Genomic DNA, 21,647 nt, shown 5'->3' on the forward strand with positions numbered 1-21,647 from the left:
CATTTTTCATAAACCCACTCATTTTGAGGAATGCTTTAAAGGGCCCTCAAACTGTTTGTGTGCAATTCCCCTCTTCATTTCCAACAAGTCCGACCTTGCAGGAGAGCTGGCTCGGGACAAAGGGAGGTGGAATGAGGCGTCTCCCTCAGGTTTACCTGCGGTTAGTTGAAAAGTTCTGAATAAAGCTGCTCTGTTACTCTCAGAGCCCAGAGGCAAAGCCAAGCTGGATGAGGAACAAACAGAAGCACTGAGTCTTTTGCCAGCTGTGACGACGCACTGTTGCTCAACTGCTACTGTTGTCAAGTAAACAAGGACCCTTATTTAGGTCATATGGACGATCTCATGCTTAATCCAGTATTACGGGGCGATCGTGGCTCAAAGAGTTGGCAGTTCGGCTTGTAACCGGAAGGTTGCCGGTTCGAGCCCCGGCTCGGACAGTCTCGGTCGTTGTGTCCTTGGGCAAGACACTTCACCTGCCGCCTACTGGTGATGGCCAGAAGGGCCGATGGCGCGATATGGCAGCCTCGCTTCTGTCAGTTTGCCCCAGGGCAGCTGTGGCTACAACTGTAGCGGCCTCCACCAGTGTGTGAATGTGAGAGTGAATGAATAGTGGAATTGTAAAGCGCTTTGAGGGCCCCGAAAAGCAATACATCATTATCATTATTATATCACACACAATGTCTGATTGGTTGCTAATCCCTCCACCACTTACTGTCACTTGGCAACAGAGGTTTAAAGTCACAAGCATTGATAAACTACTCCAAAAATCCACCAACCCTTGATGATATATGCAATTTTAGTCAATATCCCCAAGAATGACATTTTGAAACAAGAATCATTTAAAGCTCAATAATTGTAAACTCTACTTCTTAAGTCATTCTGTCACATATATATCACAGGATAAATGTTAATATATGGCATTATTAAGTCATATTTATTTTCTTGCTTCTTCCCAAGACTCCCCAGAATTTTCTGCACGTCACTTCATGACATAACAAGTCAACCGCATGTTTAAGGACTTAAACGATAAATACACCTCAACTTCAAAGTTTGTTTGCCGGTATCTGTTGGCAGCTTCCATGAGAGCACATGGGAACAGAAACTGTTTATGGTAAATGCAAACCACGGATTCCCAAGTCAAAACAAATGCCATTCATTTGTCTGCGTTATTGACAGGTACCTATGCAACGAAACAAATATCTTATAAAAAAAGAAATCATTAAGCACAGAAAATGAAGCCTAAACTCTAAATAAAGCAAGATTGTCAAATGCGTTATACATACTAGCAAACACCAGGCTCGTGGCACTTTTTCAATTTCTTCATCCCGTATTTAGCCCCGAGTGAAACGGATGAGTTAGCATCACATTAACAGGGAGACGATGAAATGAACGTAATATACATCCTGAAATCCAAGGATTGTTTTTTAAAAACATAGGTGTTAATAATCGCTGTGTGTGTGACAGTGTTCGTGCAAAGTAAGCATACAGATATATACGTACAATATGATGATTACGGCATTTGTTGATTGATTTATTTCATTAGCAACTCAAAGCAAATCCATAGTTATGCAATTTCATAAAATTCCGCTTGGAAGTTTTACTGTAATCTCTGAGAAAGAGCACATACCTGTGCTTCAGCTCTTGTCTTGGTGGTGGAACAATGGGAATAATGAAGAAAAAAAATAAATGAATTAAATTATCACCGGTAGTATGCAAGTAAAAGCATTTGGAGGACTTAAAAAACATTTAATAAAAGAATAAAATAAATGGATCTGGCCACACTCAAGAAATGTATACACAAATGTCTAACATAACTTTTAAGATATTAAAATAATTTAATGTTACAATTTTTTTTTGTTTGAGTCAATCTGGACAGCTACCTTTGTGTAGCCGTTTTTGACAGGTCTAATAAAAGAAGAGGCGATATCTTTAATTCAAAGTAATTTTTGATTACTCTGTCATCTTTGTAGTCTATGAAAGGTAAGAAGAAAAATCGAGCTCTCCCTGAAGAGACATTTGTTGGAGCTGGAACAGGGGATTTAATACTCTTTTTTTTTTTTTTTTTTTTTTTTTTTAATTTAAAAACTAAAAAATAGTTCTCAAATTTACACATAATCCCATCCATTATGGGTTAATATAAATCAGCTGAAAGCCAAGGCATGTTAGTAACAAGCACAATGCCACAGCTCTGACATGGACTCTTTTTTAAGGATGAGCTTTTAAAAGTTGAGAATTAAGCTTAAGCTTTAAAACACTTTTAAAAATCACCAACTTCTCATCTGATCATACCAATGACAGGCTTACAAAAATATTGGTCATGTTATTACATTTGGATCTGCAATTCTCAGTACTAAACCTCTTCAGCGCTTAGCTCCACACATCGCAGGGACAAGGGAAACCTGAGCCCCAGATCCTCGTGACTGGCAGACCACAGATACACTGAGTGTCACAGAGATGTGAAACGCTGCCAGATCAGCTCTAGTGCTTCTTCCACTGCCATGCTTTCTGCGTGCTGTACACACTCACACCTGCTGAAATGTCCAGTTTGACCAGCCGTTTAAGTAATGAGTCCCAAAGTGATGTTTCTTTATTTCAATAAAGGAGAAAAGTCTAGACTTCTCTAATAATCTGGTAATCATTCGATACATTCAGTCTTTTCCTCTCAACGATAAAATCTGTACGACACATAAGGAGCCAATTATTCTTTGGTTTAATTCTGGCTGAAAAATTGCTGTTTAAATAATATAAGTATATAGGGAAATAGATCCATAGATACATCTATCAGAAAAGGAAATAAAATCTTATCCAGAACAGGTCATCGTTTTCTACAATAAATTTAAAGTACAGCTGTAGTCACTTGTAAACTATATAAATCAGGGGTGGGGAACTCCAGGCCTCAAGGGGCGGTGTCCTGCAGGTTTTAGATCTCACCCTGGGTCAACACACCAGAATAAAATGATTAGTTCATTACCAGGCCTCTGGAGTCAAGCCATTTAAATCAGCTGTGTTGGATCAAGGACACATCTAGAACCAGCAGGACACCGGCCCTTGAGGCCTGGCGTTCCTCCACCCCTGACATAACAATCATCCTCCAATTGTTTCTGGAAATTTGTGACAGATGCTCACACTGAAATTAGTAAAATCAATTAATTACTTCAGGACTCCATAAATAGATTACAGGCTGCTGAAGATGGACATTTTCCTTTAGGGTGCACAAGGTGAAAGGGGTACAGGGTCCGGTTAAGCCAGCCAGCCAAGTCAAGGCCACACACAAGTTAAAACACCAGAGCTCATACCTATCGTTGATGGGCTTTGACCCTCGTAATCGGCTAGGCCGGAAAGCCTGGTAGAAAGCAGTGGACGGGTTCCTGTATTTTAATTAGGAAGGGAAAAAAGAAAGTAGAAGCATGAGTGAAAAAACAGAAATGTGCATAGTGAGGAAGTAGAGCAAGAACTTGAACCACAATGAGGTAAAACTGAGGAGAGAAACATGTCAGTCATCCGAGTGACTTCTTCAGTCTCAGCTGACTGCAGTTTCCAAACAGTAAATTTGCATAATGACTGAAACCAGAACCACTGATTAACAAAGGGCTGTGAGATCAGTTTCATGATCATTAACTTGCTAATTGTCATGACCATTGATTACCACGAGTACAATTCACAGAGAGTTGGGGAATGGCTGCAATCACATGATTGTAAGATGGTGAGAGATTCGGTTCCCTCCTCGATTCAGAGATGGTCTTTCCCTTTTTGGGTTTGAGCAGTGAGTCAAGGAGGCTAAAGGTAAGTCTGCAGGGTACTGAGGTGGAAAACAAGAATCATGTCATTTGTATGAACAGCCAACTTAAAGCTTTGACATGTCCACTCCAAACTTTGTGGCTCATTTCCCCAGACATGGATTAAGCATAGTCTTAGACTGAAACTTGTTTCCATTGGAGATCATTGAATGTTTTTGTAGTTGAGGACTTGCTTTAATCCATGTCTGAGAAACTGTCTTACTATAATCAGCACTATTTCTAAAAAAAAAATAAATATCTATATATATATATATATCTATCTATATCTATATATATATATATCTATCTATATCTATATCTATATATATCTATCTATATATATATATATATATCTATATATATATATATCTATATATATATATATCTATATATATATATATCTATATATATATATATCTATATATATATATATATATATATATATATATATATATATATATATATATATATATATATATATATATATATATATATATATATATATCCTGGACAGACGAGACTACAAATTGGGAGAAAAATAATTATTGTAAGGTTCGTGCTGGTTAATATGCCATGTCTGCATCTTCAATATAAAACTTTTTATGGAGCCTGCTCCTACAGTGTCTGCAGGGGTGGTCGACCAAAATCACAAACTACGCAGTTTAAATATATACAACACCCTGGAGGACCTAAAAACAAAATCAGGTGTGGCTTAGGAATTCAGTTCCAAAACTAGAAGAGTGGGGTTAACCAGCCACTACTGTATACTGTACTAGTGACTGTCGAGCCTGATCTACCACTGAGTTTTCATATGCGAACCCTTGATAGATTTATATGTGCCACTCCCAGCCAACAGCAGCTCAGTAAACCCAAGTTTTCTGCATCTCTGCTTCGGTATTTAGACACTGTCAGTTTATAGAGCTCCCAAACAACACACTTCATGACAGCAGCTGTCACATCAACTCTGACAGAGCCAAAATACCTGGTTTTATTGGGATGGGGAAAATTTTGCATGCAAAATGAGGTCATTGTATGAAAGAAGAGGGCCGCCAGGTATGAAGAGAAGATGAGTGAAGGGGAGTCATTCAAAAATCAAGGAAGTAGAGAAAGAGGGGAAAAATAAGGGGGGGAGGAAAGCAGTTATAAGGAAATATGGAACCACCGTGTCACCACACACCTCTCAGCATTACCCTGAGCAAAAGTTTGGTTTCTCATAGCACACACTATATTACAGTGCACAGGACTATAGAGACTTTGTTTGCCTTTGCAATCACTCTGTTTTAGATCTCATTTGAAGGAAATAAACAGACTTTGTTTTCTTTTAAAGTGGGCAGAAGGCTAGCAAGCTCCTTTAGGTCCTCTCTAAATAAAGCAGGTCTACTTTAGACTACTTGGCACTCACCTTTGTGGGAGGAAGAGCAAGTAAAAGTGAAAGAAAATGTACACCAGTTACAAGGCTCCGCACTGTCAGCAACTGGTAACAGATGGTGTATGAACATAGCACTTCTGTTCCCCCCTAAAAAGGAACAATAGTAAAGAAGTGCAGGTGAGGTAGATATGGTAGTCAGGAGCCTCACCCACAGAGAGAAGGTAATCCAGCTCAGAGATGAGACACCAAAGCAACAGGTTGTCATAATTTAAGTTTGTGACAGTTTAAAAGGAGCCTTTATCACAAAATAGAGGAAGCACCAAGCCTGAACACCACCAATGGCAACATGTGTATGTACTGGTATATGAATCCACTCTGTCAAACATTTTATTTGTTTCTCTGGGATTTCTCCCTGATGCCGAAAACTAAGATAACAATTATTGTTCTCCTCCTTTTTCAAACTCAGTTTAATTTCACAATTCAGGTTTAGTTAGATGTTGTGACAGCCACGTTACACCCTTGACTGATGCCTCACAGTGAAGCAGAGCATATTAAGAGCTTAAGAAACTGAAAAATTGTGTAATTATTAGATGAGAATATAAAGCTGTCCATTTTTAAATTTGCCACAGTGCCTCCAGTAAAGTGTAAAATGTTTTTTTTTTATTGTTTTATATAAAGAATTTGCCATTTTATTTATTAGACATGCACGTTAGAGGTAGGGGTGGGCGGTATAAATGGTATACGGTAGAAACTATATGAATTTGGCCAGCTGTAGAGGTTTTGACTATACCGGGATAGCGCATATTGATGGTGTCATCAAGCTGCACCTGTTTTGGTCAAAAGCATTGCAGAGACTGCAAACGGAGGAGTTTTGGACCCAGATTACTCCGCGAGGCTCCTGACTACGGCAGCCGTAATGCTCCAACAATCCAAAACCGGTTCAAGGTCAGTAAGCACAACCAGGATTCATACATAAGGCGCACCGGATTATAAGGTTCACTGTCAATTTTTGAGAAAATTAAAGGATTTCAAGTGCGCCTTATTAGTGTGGAAAATACGTTATACAGAAGAAGAAAAAAAATATTGCGATATATATCGTTACCGCACATGCTTCAAATTTTACCGCAATATGGATTTTAGGCTATATTGCCCAGCCCTAGTTGGAGGCATCGAATCATTACCTAGTTTTATATTTGTCATTTCCTCTTAGTTTTGGTTTGCCGTTGTCGCCATCATGAATGGTTCAGTTTTCTTTCAGTCAGTTGTGCACCTCAATTTTTGCAGCCCGCTGACTGATACGGAGTATGGTGTTGGTTCGGGGCAGAGGTGACATCACAGTTTGTGTGTGTGACAATCAAAAAACAACCAAAGCGGTGATGCAGTCCACTGTTAACATCACAGCACTGCTGCAGAAGAAACGAAGACTGCTTGCAGCTTCATTCTCTTAACCTTAAAGAATCTTCTTGTGCTTGAAGTCACAGTCACACATGCAGAATGGATACATGTTGCTGTCGCTGAGCTGCATTTGACAAGAAAACTGAAAGTTAATGTGAGGAACTGAAGCCGTTATTAGTCATGTAAATGACCAAGGTAACAGTGAATCGTTCTGGTGTATCAAAAGGGAGTTTTCTATGAATAAGTCACTTTCGGCTTTACGAAACATAGTTCACAATTCAATTTATCTTTTGGAAATTCGCAGAATAATCAAAAATTAATGACGTTTTTGTACTTTACTTCAGCGGTCCCCAACCCCCGGACCTCGGACCGGTACGTGAGTCGTTTGGTACCGGGCCGCGAGAGTTGAGGCTCAGGTGTGAAATGTATGGTTTTCAGGGGTTTTATCGGTTTTCAGCGTTATTTTGTTATCGTTTTTATTGTTAACTTGGTTTTCCTGGGTCTTTTCACGTGTGTTATGAATAAATCTTCTTTTTTTTGGTACCGGTACTAGTTTTATTTTGTTGTATTTATCCGCGACACCTTAAAGGCCGGTCCGTGAAAATATTGTCGGGCATAAACCGGTCCGTGGCGCAAAAAAGGTTGGGGACCGCTGCTTTACTTCACCTGCTGCCACTTGCATTGTTGCTGAAGGTGAATATTAAAGAGCACTGAAAACAGCTTCTTGCCCATTTGACCTTCAGCTGCTGGGGACATCGGTTAGAAAACGTGAAAAGACTCTTGCGCAGCCTTAAGGCGTCAATTTAGAAGTCACTTATCACAAGTGCACATGACTACACATGATCTTAATCTGACTCTCTGTCAATCAGAGTTACAGTTTACTCATTGTTCCTGCATTAGCTGCTGTGAAAAGCCATAGAGTGCCTCCAGCTCGAGCAACTGCTTGCGTGACTCCTCAAAGAGTATCACAGGCCCTGAGATTTAAGGAGAGGTAATTTATGATCCATGCTGTCAAAGTACAGGTTGTCCTGGATTTATTTACCTGACTCAAAACAGTGAACAAAAATGACGAACTTAATCAGGTCACAGAAACACCAACTGACTGCTGCCAGTCGGGGAAAAAAAACGTATACTTCACCTTTCCTTATTAACTTGTACATTTTACATAAACCTAGGCAAGCAGAAAAGAAAGAATGATGTATCCATTTTATAATACAATAAAAATGTCATTACTTTAGGTTTTTCTCACAACTTTTTGGAGCAGGAACACCTTTTGTCCCATTGTACACTCAGGTACACTGAACAAAAGCACCATCAACTGTCTACTGCAATAAAGAAAATAGAAAATACTCTACAAAAAGATTACCAAAAAAAAGATGCCTCCTGTTGGCTGTGCAGTCTGACATAAAGTCACCATACTGTCACATCTGAGAGACTGTTCCCTGGTCTCATGATGTATGCTTGACGAGGGATTTAACAGCCGGTGCTTTTGTCAATAAAGGAGGGTCGCTGTCACAGCCATTTATCACATGTGGAAAAAAGGACCTGCCAAATCAAACACGCAAGAACCATTTGGAGCAGTAACCACCATTTATGACTTTAGATACTTTGGTAATGATAACATTCTGAGAACAGTTTACATTACGTGTTCTGTTAACTTCAGTGACATAATCATAATCTCTGGTGTGACAGGAAAACATGAATGCCTCGTAATTTTTTATTTTAATAATGCATTTTTTTTCTTAAATAACTTAAAAAAAAATACAAATTTAGGGACAAAACCAGACTCTATAAACCTAACTTGGGATTGCAAACTGGGTTTTGAAATGCGACTTATTTTTCTTTGAGCTCACCTCTGGAGCACCATCTCCCCATTTATGGTCACCAAAAACTACATTTGTGTGGGTGTGACCTGATGGTGGGCCAAATATACTGGAAAGTGGACGGCGGACCGAGCAATTGCATGAATTCTTCCTCATAACACGGTGAGCGCAAACGGCTCATCTGCCAACGGGGATGTAACCCTTTTCATGGGGTCGAGCCCGCGTCCGTAGCCAACAAAATCCCAGCAGTGACGGCACAACCCAGCCCACTCTCTTATGGGAGGCTACAGAAAGCAGGAAATAAAAGAGGTTTGTTGGGGCATCTGTGGCTCAACTTAGAAAAGCCTCAATGAACAACATCACAGTTGAGGTTTTAGCAATGTTAAAACAGGCAGCAAAACACTTCAGCAAAGCAAACGTGTAAAAGTCAGAGAAAACCTAGTGAAAATATGTCACGCTGATATGAGCATTCTCGTAAGCACTGGGTGTTAATTTCTGCTCGAGTTACACATAATTGTTACCATGAGCACCGATGAGTCAGTCTAATTCACAATCTGCGGTGGCTTATTCAGTTGGGTGGCAACCGATAGCTTCAACCTGGAGCTACAAAGCCACCATTTCTGCTCAATTTCACTTTGCTGCGTTCGTGTTCACTGACTTTGCCGGTTAAATAAAGTGTAGAATCGGTTCCTGAAGCATGACACTGGCCTACTGAACTCTGCCACACTGGCCGTCAGCTCTGTTTCTGTCTCGACTCGTCAGCTGTTCTGTACCAACAGTGGCCTGTCACTCACACGTAACTCTGAGGTCAAGCAGGAAAGCAGGGCGACTCAGGGAGCACCATTATCTGACAAGTGCTCCCTGAGTTATGTTTAGTGACTATAAAAGCTGGGTTGGGAGCAGTTGACTCCCTTTATTGTTTCCCAAAATAAATAAATAACTCACACGTAGCAACTTCCAATGCAAGTGCAGCTGCTTTGATTTAAGGCCTGTTCTTCAAGACCCTCCCAGCTGTCTGTGCATTCATACCCTCGTGCAGATGAAGCAGTAGCAGATTCCTGTGACAAATCACAGCCAACTCCTTTAAAATACCACACACTGGGTGTGTCTCGTGGGCATTTCACTTACTGCCCTGAGGTAAACTCAACCTGATATAGATCTTTATCTCCTACAGGGAGGGTACAATGCAAAGGTTCATTTTACTTCTTTGCAATGATGTCAAATATAGTGCAAAGTTATCATGTTTGTTAGTGAAAAGTCAGTTACATTAAAATGCACTTTTACAATTCACAATGCCTGGCAAGCTGGATGAAAAAAAAAGACTTAATTGTTGCAGACTGCACTGCAACACAGAGAGCTTTCAGATCACCCCTGCCACTGTGCCAATGCTCATTATAAGCTACTTTTTCAGACTGTATAGAGCAGGATCTATCAAACAACTACCCTTCAGTGCTTCTCGTGGTCTCTCGCAGCAACTAGTTCAGCGATAAAATCCCAACGCACTACCCTTCTTGGCCTTAACTGCTGCCTTGCTTCATGTGGTACACTCCACTGACAACACGGGAAGTGGTAGCTGAATATTTTCCATTGTTTGGTACTGAGTTTTTTTGGCTGACCTCACTCTGAGCTAGAGCAAGGGGGGTGGCAAAGTGATGAATTGGATGAGTGGTGCACAGAAAACAACAGTGCTTTTTTAAGGATGATTAGCCCTTAAGTGCAGAAACTATAAATATGGATTCTTGAAGCGCAGCGCTGTGTCAGCTGTGTTCATGTTTCACAGCTCTGCAGCAGCTGATAAGAATGTGGGTGAAATATTTTAAAATGTTAAACATAGAGGCTGACTCAGACGTAAAGTAGAAAGGCACGACGGTGTGAAAGCTCAGAAGGAACCAGTCATCCCATCTCACCACGGTGATGTGTGAGAGGTCAACTTGTCTCACACTGATTAATGTTTTTCAAAAAAAGAAAGAAAAACGACAAAGTATTAGTGCTCACAATTAAAGAGTATAAAAGGGGGGGGGAAACAACATGGGCGTGATTAGTGCTTCTACAAATTTCTGCATTTTTCCCCCCCTGAAGAAATCAAGTCTGATTCATAAGGGGATGATAGAATAAATATTTCATTGAGCTACACCCGCAGATACTTGAAGATAATTAGAGGAAGTTATTTGTTAGAAGCTGGGATATAAATCTGCAAAGGCTCCCTAAGTGAAGACAACGAGTTTAGGCACTTATGACAAATCCATCCTGATGCAGCGATAAGCCAAGGTGCCATCTGTTCAGATGTTGGTTTGAATGAGCGACTGTATGGTTATCAGACTACCCAGCCACAATGACTCACGTCCGTTTCCTTGCAGAAGTCTGCTCATTGTAAGACATCAGAGAAGGTGTTTCGGTGTTGGGGGCAAACTTAAACTGCAGCATAGTGCAGACAAGAGGAGACACTCGAGACAAACTCAACTTCAGAAAAGGAAAAGGGGGAAGACGGCAGAGGAAGCGGGCCACTGAATATGAAAGTGCACATCAAAGTATGAAAGGAAACGGAAGTTCTTACAGAATTTGCACGTTTCTCAGTTGATGACAGAAATGGATGCAAGATTCATCTTGCAAAAGAAATATGATCTCGGCTGACCTTTCGAGGAGGTTGTGCTCATCTTCCTTACTTGTAGAGAACTTGTGACTAAATAATTCAAAACTGACTGCAGTGCTGCACCCACATAACCAGATTAAACTGTGTTTTTGAGGGGGAAAAATGCAAAAAAAATACAGGAAGCCACTGTAACGTGTTTTATTTTCTTTGCCAAAATTGTCCAGGTCAAATGAGGTGCAGATTTTAAACTGATTTCTCTAACTGCATAGCTACACACTCGAGATACCTCAATGGGAAGAAGACGGACTTAAGGAGAGGGGAAAAAAACTGGCAGTGATTGGTTACTGAAAAGGACAATCACGGAGGCAGCCAAACATGAGCACCGTCCTAAAGTCTGAACTTCACTCTTTCAGTCAGTCCCACGCTGCCATACTGCAACATACACAGAGGACAACCAGAAAACAGTGAAGAGTCACAGGCACCAGTGAGCCAGACTAAACCCACTGAAAGCAGGAGAGAGCTCTGAGAGGATGGATGACTCAAATGCAGCTGCCTGCCATGCTTTCCACACATCCTCATTACTCACTATGTAGACATCTTGGGCTCTGCGGGGCCCGAGGCTCTAAAACCTCGTTGTTCAGCCATTGCTTCTCTCTCTAAGAAGACTGAATGGCACGACACACAGCTCCGCATTTTCTAAAGCAACTGGTTGTTGCTGAGCAGAAGACTTTTATATCCCACAGACTTGCAGCCGACTGGCTTCTATTCGTGAACAGCTCTGATCTGCGGTCAGCCTTGAAAGCCTTGAACCACAAAAAGACATTATCCCAGAACTGCTGAATCACCTCTCCACTGCATTAACCCCAAATTATTTGAATGTTCTCGTTCTTCCTGCCCTTCCCCATTACAAGCTCCTTCTCCTTCTGCCCTCTTTTGATTTCTCATTTCTCATTTTAAGCATTTTTTTTTTTTTTAGAATTAATCAAAAGGAGAATAAGAAAGTGAAACTTGGTTGTGTGACCAGTTCTGCCCAGTTGCCCTAAAATCGTAGCATCTGACACTTGCAAAGAAACAGTCCACGAATAAACTTTGACAAGCTTTTCTCTCTTTCACTTCCTCTATTTTGTATCAGAATATCTTACTTTACCGTAACCCAACAGATGGAGATAACAAAGTCGGACATAAGTAAGGTGACTTCTGAGGAAGAAGACTCTGAAGCGCCACAGTCGTCAAAAAGAGTACCGTTTTAAACATGCAAAAGTGCCCTAATGGTCACCGAGTTGCATGCAATTTTGGTCTGAACCAGCCAGTGAAAGTGGAAAAAGGATTTTCTTGGCCCTTAGCCTAAACTCACTTCCTAAAACTGAAAGCACTAGCAGTCGCAAAGAGAAAAAACAAAACTACATTTAGACTTTAAATAAAGAAACCTTAAGAAAACAAACCATGATACAGTTTCCTGGTAATCACAGAGACCGCTGGTAAGAGTTTTATCATCTGACGGAGTTTGATCAGCACATCAAATGCTGTTGCACTAATAAGTTGACTGGTGAAAAGTCCACATGGTATCCACCTGCACCGATGTGCAAATAGCACGTGTAATATCAGGTAAATTCACAGCCAGCAACAGGTCAGCCAACCTTCTGCACGCATTACTAAGCAGAGATGCAACGATCCAGCATTTTCCAATCCAATCGAATACCTTGGGTGTGGGCATCTACAGCTACCAATCCGATACCAGTTTTAAATTAATAAGCTGTAATCCTAACTGTGAGGATTGTGTGAATTAAATGAAAATTGTTTTAAAATGAACAGGCGCTATTAATCGAATTTATTTACTTTTCCTTCTCATAGGCTTTTTGCATGGGGAGCTGCCAAACAGCTGGAGTAAAGTGTCATATAATCGAATTGGGGAGAATTCGTTATGTTACTAAAAACTTCCCAATAACTGTTAAACCAAATATAATATATAAACCAAATACAATCATATAATTCTTCTGACCAAATACACCAAGGTTAAACAAGCGTCGAGAGAAAGCATCGCTGTGGTGAAGTCTTTCTGATCATGTCGATTCACTATCAGCGTTTGTAGCTAAGAAAAACACTTTTGCAAACACACAAACAGAATGTGTGAGTGTTGGAGCTGTGAAATATCTCCAACCTGCAGCCACATCGCTAAGCTTAGTTTTGCTGCTAGCAGCTAAGCTATCGCACAGTCAACACACAACACTACAGCGCTGAATGGATCAAACCATGGATCAAACCATGGATCAGTTCATTGTTGCCAACATTCAATCCAGCTTTTTTGCTTTTTCAGTATCAGGCTGCACCAGTGTACGTCTTCCACATGTAGTTTTTCCTTCGCTTGTGGGTTTGCTTCTTCTTACAGCATGATAAGGCTAGACTTTAACACGTGTAGCCATATGCTGTCCCTCACTGCCTCTGTACATCCGCTGTCAACAGTTTCCAAATAAAAAACAAATAACACTGCGTTTTCAGAATTTAGGTATCGAATGGTACAGCAGAAGTATTGCTTCTGGTGACATCGCTAACATGGACTGGAACATTACACATCAGTCACATGTAGGAAGTACAAACTGGTAACGAGGACCTGTCAACAGCTAGTCCCTACGCTGGAAAGCCACCCTTTGAAAAGAGCTGAAGCATAACTATCATACTGCAACCACTCAGTCGAACCTGTTTTATACTCAGATTTGAAAAAACACCATCGGTTTACAGACATTGTCCTCATTCCTGGAACGTACTCTGGTTGATTTAATTGCTTTGCTTCCAGCACAAACTGAGTTAGCTACAGTGGCCCGCCAGGCTCTTGGTTATTTACTTGCCTTGGCAGACCCGTCCTATTTGGAAGTGATCCCCTGACCACATCTTGCTGCGATAACAGGGTGGGTCCTGCTATGCTAACTTTTTCCACCACTTTACCTCACACCACTGACCTCTGTGAGTCTTTATTTAAAATTAAAAAAAAAAAAAACCTAAGAAAAAAAAAAATCTTAAAATCAATTTACTGTGCCATCACATGAAGAGGGCCATTTTTGGCCAAGTTAGTGAAACCAGTAATCAGCACTGTAAGGGTAGTTTGACGAGGCACGATTAAAAGCCAGATTTGGTCGGTTATTAAGCATGTAAAAAATGCTGGTGATTGCTCAACCTCTAAACTTCCAGCACAAATTTAAAGCAGAGGGAAGCCCAAGTATGACCTGAGGCTTCTGATGAAAGAACAGAACTGTTATTTAATTAAACCAGAAAAGACAGTTATGGCAAACAAAAAAAACTGCATCAGCAGTTTAGAAACAGACAGAGTGTGTTACCAGCTCCGTTTCAAGAGACAGAGCTGGCACGTTAGACGGAGACAGACAGGAGGGCAGGCTGAGCGGTCTCGCCCAAAAACGGAGCTGTTGCAGACCCGCTTGCTCAGTCTCCAGCCCGGGGCATCCCACAATCACAGCCATTCAGCAGTCCTGGAATATGTCCCCTGGAAGTTCAGGCAGGTCAGCTATCTGTGGAAAATAGCTGCTGCCTTGTCTCCAGGCACTATAGAAACCAAACTAACCAACACACACATACACACACACACACACCATCCCAAACCTGCCTGTTCTTCCCACACTGTTCTCAATCTTTTCCAACTACAAGTCAAAGGGGGTAAGGCACTACAACACATGCACATTCAGACTATCAAAACTGAAAGTAGACATGCTTTCTTAAGGAAAAATATTACCAAAAGTTACCAATATATTATAGGCATGGAAGAGAGAAGCTGTGGAAAAGGTGGCTTAAGTATTCTTCTTTAGATGAGATCCAAAACAACTCATTTGTGACAAAATAGTCAGCTGAGAACCATTACAGGCTAACCGTTGAGCTACTTGCTAAGCTCTTACTCAGCTTTAAGTCAATCCACTGTTAACACATTCTTGCTGGCAGCTGCTTTAAAGAATGCCATCTGCATTAAATGTTGCCCCCCTTCCAGTAAAATGACTCTCCACTAACTGAGTATCACTCTTCCCCTAAAATGCTGCAGGAGTCTAACTCCTCTGGAGGCAGACCAATCACAGTTTCCCCTAAAACTGAACTCACTGTGCGTCTGACCTTTCACAAAGCTTTGTGTGACATTTAATGTGAATGAGGAGAAATTCACAGCGTAATATTTGAGTTTCCGCAACTTTACGGTGCTGACATTAGTGGACTGTCAGGGAAGTTGAGAAAGTCTGGCAGCTGTCTTGCCCTCTTTTGGTTGGCACATGTAGATCAGCTTGCTTTGCAGATAAGAGCGGCAGTCTTTTAATCTGGCGGAAACCTAAAGTTTATAAACCAAAGCGTGTGATTATATGGTAGCTGTTTCAAACATGCAGAATGACCGGAAATTTCCCTTCACTTGGGTTACTGCCGTTCATATTCTTCGCATACAACTCAGTGTGGAGCTCTCAAATATGAAGGTGCTTATATGCACAAAGGTGAGGAAAGGTAAACAAGCCATTTCCACATGTAAACCTCTGACAACGTCATGACAATCAGTTTACGGCACTGCCCTCTCTGTCACCACATGATGGCAGATTCTGCAGATCGGATGGGTCCTCACTACAGAAACGCTCTTTCATGTTGTTGGTGAGAGTAGGTGTCTGAGCAAAACGTGTCAGACACATGACGCTGCCTCTCTTCCCTTTTAAAAAAAAAAAAAAAAAAAAAAAAAAAACATGGACTTTGTACTGTGGGTCTGTTGAGGTAAAGACTGATTCGGACGTGTGCTTTCTCACCACCAATCTGCTTCTGTAAAGGTCTCAAAGCCATATAATCTACATGATCACCACCCATACAAGATAATCACTTGCAACAATATACAGAAGCTGTAATTAATCTTTCATTTTCACCATTTTGGAAGCTTCATCTCAGCCAAACCTACACTTTAGCACAGAAAATGAGTCAAAACAGTCTTTCAAAAAGACAAACAGAAAACAAACAGGACCTGCCTGAACTTCCTCAAGAAAAATGGCAATGGTATCGGGAAGGGAAAGGTGGACGCTGTGCGGGAGCAGCTGAGAAAAGTCAGATGTAAGGAAAAAGGCTCTAGTAAGAAGTGGAGGGCATGGGGCAAAGTACCGGGATATAAATAAACCAGGAGTAGTATTTATTAGTAATAACACGTGAAAACAGAAGGCATTTTTAAAGCATAATCACATGACCTACAGGTACATAATCAATCTGATTTATGTTCAGTTCCTGAAAATGAAACAACAAAATGGAAAACAGTCTCAGAATTAGCTGCAGACTGCGTTTTATCCTGTTGCATAATTAAGCCTCCACTGCTGGGCCGCTTGAAACAATGTCATCAATTACACATTATTAATTAACATTCCTAACTGAGGCGTTACAACAGGGGGGTGGTCTCTCCTGGGAGAGTTGAGAGCCAACTGCTCCAACTGATGGAAATCGATTTGTCCCGGGGCAGCTTCATCACTTTATTTGGCGAAGACCGCCGAGCATAGACACTAACCATTCCAAGCTGGAGGAAAATCATTGTCATCTCACAACTCCACCCCCACAATGCTTTGTTCCACTTTTTGTGATGCACTCTAATTCAAAACAGAACAATGAAACTTGGAACAGATTCCTCAGCGAGACAGCGGTCGTTCACCCAATGGGAAGAAAACAAGCTGGGTGTGTTTCATTAAAAACTTTTCCTTTTTTACAATCCGTTTCTATCTGAGACTTACAAGAGTTATGAGTTACAAGTTAACATGACATTTTAAGAGATGATGTGCATAAAAATGATGCCACGGCAGCCCAACTCGTTTTTCCCCACAACCTCTCCTCAGAAAGGTTTTGTTGAGGTCTGTGAAAACTGAGCACGTGAAACAGATAAAATTTTAGATTTGTTTCATAAATAGCAACATGCACTTGTAGCCACGAGCAGCAACAAAGGAAGAAAAGTCAAAAACTGAAGTACTGACATATGAACTTTAACCAAAAGGCCAACATCTACTCTGTATGCTTGTAACAGGGCACAGCATCTCTTACAGCTTCAGGTCAGACCTCGGGGCAGGAAAAAAAAAAGCCTTTAAACAACATTTCTAAGCATCAGAAAGCGTCACCCCATGTAGCCGAATGAGCTCAACTAGTTTTTCATCAGTTGAATATGTCCCATGTCATGTGCAGGACCGAGAATCTTTGAACTGGAATTTTAACCAAACCTATTGAGCCTGGGTTTAGAGGGGCGGCATTTGATATTAGATCAATGTAGCACTATCCATGTTGCTGTAATGCTAATTGTGATGGTCCTATGTCAGCACACAGTACTGCTACAATGTCACAGAGCAGAGCGAGTGCACACAAAGACAATATATCAGAATATCATGAGTCAACACTAAATGAGTCAACACTGAATGAAGTTGATGTTTCAACATTGACGACTCAGAACAGACCTTAAAGTAGACAGAGCAGAAGGTAGCTATCGTTCAGCTGATTTGGTCAGCTGTGTCATTGCTGACACACAGACAGCTTACGTGCCTACTATCATTTCCACAGGTGTTTGTGATGTAGGTGTGTGTCTCCCGTCTGTCCACTCCACCTTCTTGACACGTCCCGTCCTGTTGCCACAATCTACACAATCACTGATGTCACCTTCGTCCACTCAGTCTCACGCACATGCATAGCAAGAAATCGGCACTTTATGATGACGCACACTGCGATCTGCTCATTATATTAAGCCTTGTTTAATGCTGCTAAGACAAAAAATCTCCAGCAAATATGACTTGCTTCATCAGTATCTGGACTAAAGGCAATAAAAATCAGGACTCTTCTCCTCAAACACACACACCCTACTGCTCTAACTATGTCATGCACAATAAGCACACTAATAAACAGAGACCAACACAAATACAGGACAGAGTATGCACGTGTGTGTGTGTGTGTGTGTGTGTGTGTGTGTGTGTGTGTGTGTGTGTGTGTGTGTGTGTGTGTGTGTGTGTGTGTGTGTGTGGACGCCATCCAGGTTATTCTTGGCTCAGACATCACCTCTCCAGCAGTATTGTCTGCGTCGAAAAGAGCAGCAACATTTCAGCTCAAGGTCTGCAAAGGCCATTCGACAGACCCTAAAGTAGACCACGTGTACATTAGAAGCCCACTGTGTAGGCAAGTGAGGCGTCTGCATTAACAAGGTTGGGAAGACTGGGAAAACTGCTCATGGTGAGTATGCTAACCATCTCTCGACAGAAAGGAGAATTTATTTATTTATTTATTTATTTTTTAAAAGCCACATTTGGGGAGGTGGCTGCATAACAGCTACTGTCTGTGTTGCAACTTATTCGAGAGCCCGTTATCGTCCACTCAAAAGCACAGACACATTCTGTGGCTGAACAGGAGTTTAAGGGATGGTGAAAAAACAACTAACTATTCAGTATGGACTTGATCCAGTGTGAGTGCCCCATTACTGACAAAGACAGAAATTAGCTCCCATCAACGCCCGTTTTTATTTGCCCTCTACCCCTCGAATCCAAACTTCCTCAAAAACATAACTCAGAAAAAAAAATTAAATACTGCTTTGGGTTTGTACTACCGAACACTTAGTCACAGCATGCTTTATTTGGGCAGTGATGAAGAAAGAGGTGTTCTACACAGTGTTGAGTATGACCACACTGCTCCAGAATGAAACAACAATGCTTAGTGTGAGGGCACACTTCCAGATACAAAGTCGCTAGCTGTAGAAGTCTATTAGTGCTAGATTTTAAGTACAAATAAATAAATGAAAATTTCTTGTAGGCATTTGTTTACTCTCTTACCTGTCCCCGTCCATATCCATGGTAATATGGATGCCAAACAGGCTGTTGACAGCAGGAGAGGGTGGGTTGGGGCCCTCACTGAGAGGATTCACACCATCTTTTTCTGGCACCACACCGGCAGTGTGCTGAGGTAGGGCATCAGTATTCGGTCCGCTATCATCTGGCTGGTTACTGAAGACGGGGGGAAGGCCTACTGTGGCTCCTCCGTGAGCTCCCTGGAGCTGGATATGTCCTCCTGGGTGTCCGGGACTTGGCACACCCGGAGAAGTGTTGGTTATACTGGGCACTGTGGAAGGCACATTATGGCCACCGCTGTGAGAGGTAGTGGTGGTGGAAGGTGCAGGAGCAATGCCTAACCCTCCTGAAGGCTGAGTCTGACCAGCGGCCTGACAGGGGGCTACCATAGATGGTGCGCCACCAGCTTGCAGCGGTAGGCCCTGGGCTGAAGCTGCTTCTCCACCTGGCACCACTGATCCAGGACCAGTAGGGGTCATTACAGGTGGGGACACTTGTCTAGTTGGGGGTCCTACAGCAATGGAAGTCACGGGAAGGTTCTGAGCGCTCGAGCCAAAGTGGGGCTGATGAGTTGAGTAAGGAAACTGCTGGGCCTGTGGGGCAGCAGGCATGGAAGTATTCTGCTGCATTGTAGATTGGTGCACACCATTGAAGCTGTTAGAGGGGAAGGTCTGAGCAGCTACAGGCAACATATTAACCTGAGCCTGGTATGGTTGCTGTGATGATGAAGTTGTGTACCCCGTGGGTTGGAAGGCACTTGCTCCGCTTCCTATCTGAGAAGCCAAGCTGTAGCCTTGCTGCCAAGACTCTGAAGGGTGTGGGTGGGCAGGGTTCCCAACAGAGGCAGAGTAGCCGCTCTCCGTGGTGGTGTCCAAAGTCTGAGAACTGCTAGTGAAGACAGAATTACCAGTGGCCCCTAATCCACTGTCCCGGTCTAAACTGTGGTCATGAGTCAAAGTGGACTTTATACTGTCACTCCGATTAATATTTGAATCTGAATCTCTCTCATAGTACTCAGTACATGTCCACCTGCCCCGTCTGAAGGGCTCTCCAGTACCATGGTCAAGTTTGATAACTCTGAAACGGGAAGTAAAGTTGGTGCTCACGGGAGCTGTCTGAGCAGCAGTGCTAGATACAGTGGAACCAGGGACCGCACTGGTGGCTGAGCCTGAAACAAAGGGCTGAGCTGTAGCTGACATGCCCACACTTCCTCCAACACTATGTGGGGTAGCACGCCCAGAGACCATACTGATATTATGAGAGAGCCCCCCGTTGACAGGCCCCGTGTTAGGCAGCTGGCCCTCCTGAGACTCCCCGGCATTGCTTAAGGTTTCCTCGGATGAACTCCTGTCACACACCCCCAGTTCGCCCCGAGAGGCGTCAAATATTTCCGACGACACATCCTCCGTCCGGGATTCGTCCGGATCGTCCAAGCTCTCGGCGTCGTCAGGGATGGTGTTCGCCGCCACCTGAGCCTGCGTTACACTCGTGATCTGGAAACAACTTTTCTTCTTCGCCTGCATTTTCGACATGTTGACTAACTGCGTCAAGTTCTGTCAGCTCCCAGATGAAACCAAGAGCTGCGCTTACTGCTCTTGCTAAGTGTTCACAGATAAAGGATTTGACACAGGCATGTACCGTCACAGTACATTTCCATACCGTTCCTCTTTCTTCTCCCTCCTGTCCGAGGGAAAAAAATCGTGTCACAACCGAGGCCAGACCACGACAGGAGTCCCGCAACGTTTCCGCGGTGTCCGGTCGCAGCAGACGGGCCGAAGCTCTTCACCTCCTCCCGGCCTCTCTCTCCCTCTCACACACTGTCTCTCACACACATACACAAACGGTCGGCCTTCCTTGTGTCCCGGCAGCGGAGTTGTAAACAGGCCCTTGTCAAAGTTCTTGCTGAGCAGCTGCCACCGGTACTTTAGTCTGAGGCGGGCCCGGTGTCTCAGACCACTCTCCTCTCTCAGCTATATATGTACTTCTGAGCAGTTAGCCAAGTTATCTGATGTTAGCTACTTTTCCCTACCTCGGCACCAGCATGTGCGACATCATGATGTAAACAACTCCTCGGCTTGTCAAAAAATAATATATAATCCAGCAGTGTGGGAAGAAAACGTCCCAAAGTCGGCGAAGTTTGCCTCTCGCCGTGGGGACAGCTCACTTTTGGCAGCAGCTACTAGCAACTAGCTGACAGATAACCACTTTACTACGGCGGCTGTGAGCTAACGGGCAGCTAACTCCTGCCCGCCGCTCTCCTTACGCGACAAGATGGCAAGCCGAAGTGCATCCTGGGTATGGAGGTCAAACTACTTTTCGGATATCTTAAAAGTAAATTTCACAAATTAAAGGCACATTTTTAAATATATCAAATCTTTCAATTTAAACCTGCCAAACATTAAAAAAAATTATAGTTTATTTTACGTTAAAACATTTTACATTAAAAACGACTCCGTTCATTGCCGTCGTCAGTTCCGGTTGACGTCACACACGCAGTGGAAGCGGAACGATTCTGCCAGTGTTTCGTTACTAGATTGAACTGTTTTGAGGTTTTTTTGTGTTTTCAAACTGATTTTAAATCCACCTTTTGTGTATTGCCATGTATTACAGCGTTTCATATTCAACAGCGCCCCCATAAATCGTCTTAGTTAAAAAAGCAACAGTTTATTTTTAGCTGTACGGCTTTAAACTGACCTCTTTTACAAGAATCGGTTTCTATACGGGAATAATGCGTGACACATGTACTTTTGAGCCATACCTAATATTTTATAGAGTCGTGGCAGTGAGTCATGACGGGTAATTGTTTATGGATGAATCATTTAATTAATCTTAGAGCGCCTGTCATAAGCATTCAAAGCTTGCTTAAGTAACGCAGCTTAGTGCTGT

General features: G+C 42.3%; 1 protein-coding gene across 2 annotated transcripts in view; it reads right to left on the reverse strand.

Annotated features, from left to right (window-relative positions):
* tsc22d2 (TSC22 domain family 2) overlaps positions 1–21,051 on the reverse strand; it is a 33,449-nt gene extending 12,398 nt beyond the window's left edge. The window contains exons 1-3 of one of the 2 annotated variants that reach the window (XM_084952763.1): positions 18,747–21,051; positions 3,297–3,368; positions 1,628–1,645 (exon numbers count right to left, since the gene is read on the reverse strand). In XM_084952763.1, the coding sequence (XP_084808889.1) occupies positions 1,628–1,645; positions 3,297–3,368; positions 18,747–20,293 (1,637 nt within the window). In that variant the 5' untranslated portion in view covers positions 20,294–21,051. The remainder of the gene's footprint in view (positions 1–1,627; positions 1,646–3,296; positions 3,369–18,746) is intronic. The other variant, XM_084952762.1, reaches the window with a different exon arrangement.
* Between the last annotated feature and the right edge of the window lie 596 nt (positions 21,052–21,647).

Source organism: Perissodus microlepis, chromosome 15 (genome assembly GCF_051167445.1).
Source record: "Perissodus microlepis isolate ML-2025 ecotype Zambia chromosome 15, ASM5116744v1, whole genome shotgun sequence".
Classification (NCBI taxonomy): Eukaryota; Metazoa; Chordata; class Actinopteri; order Cichliformes; family Cichlidae; genus Perissodus; species Perissodus microlepis.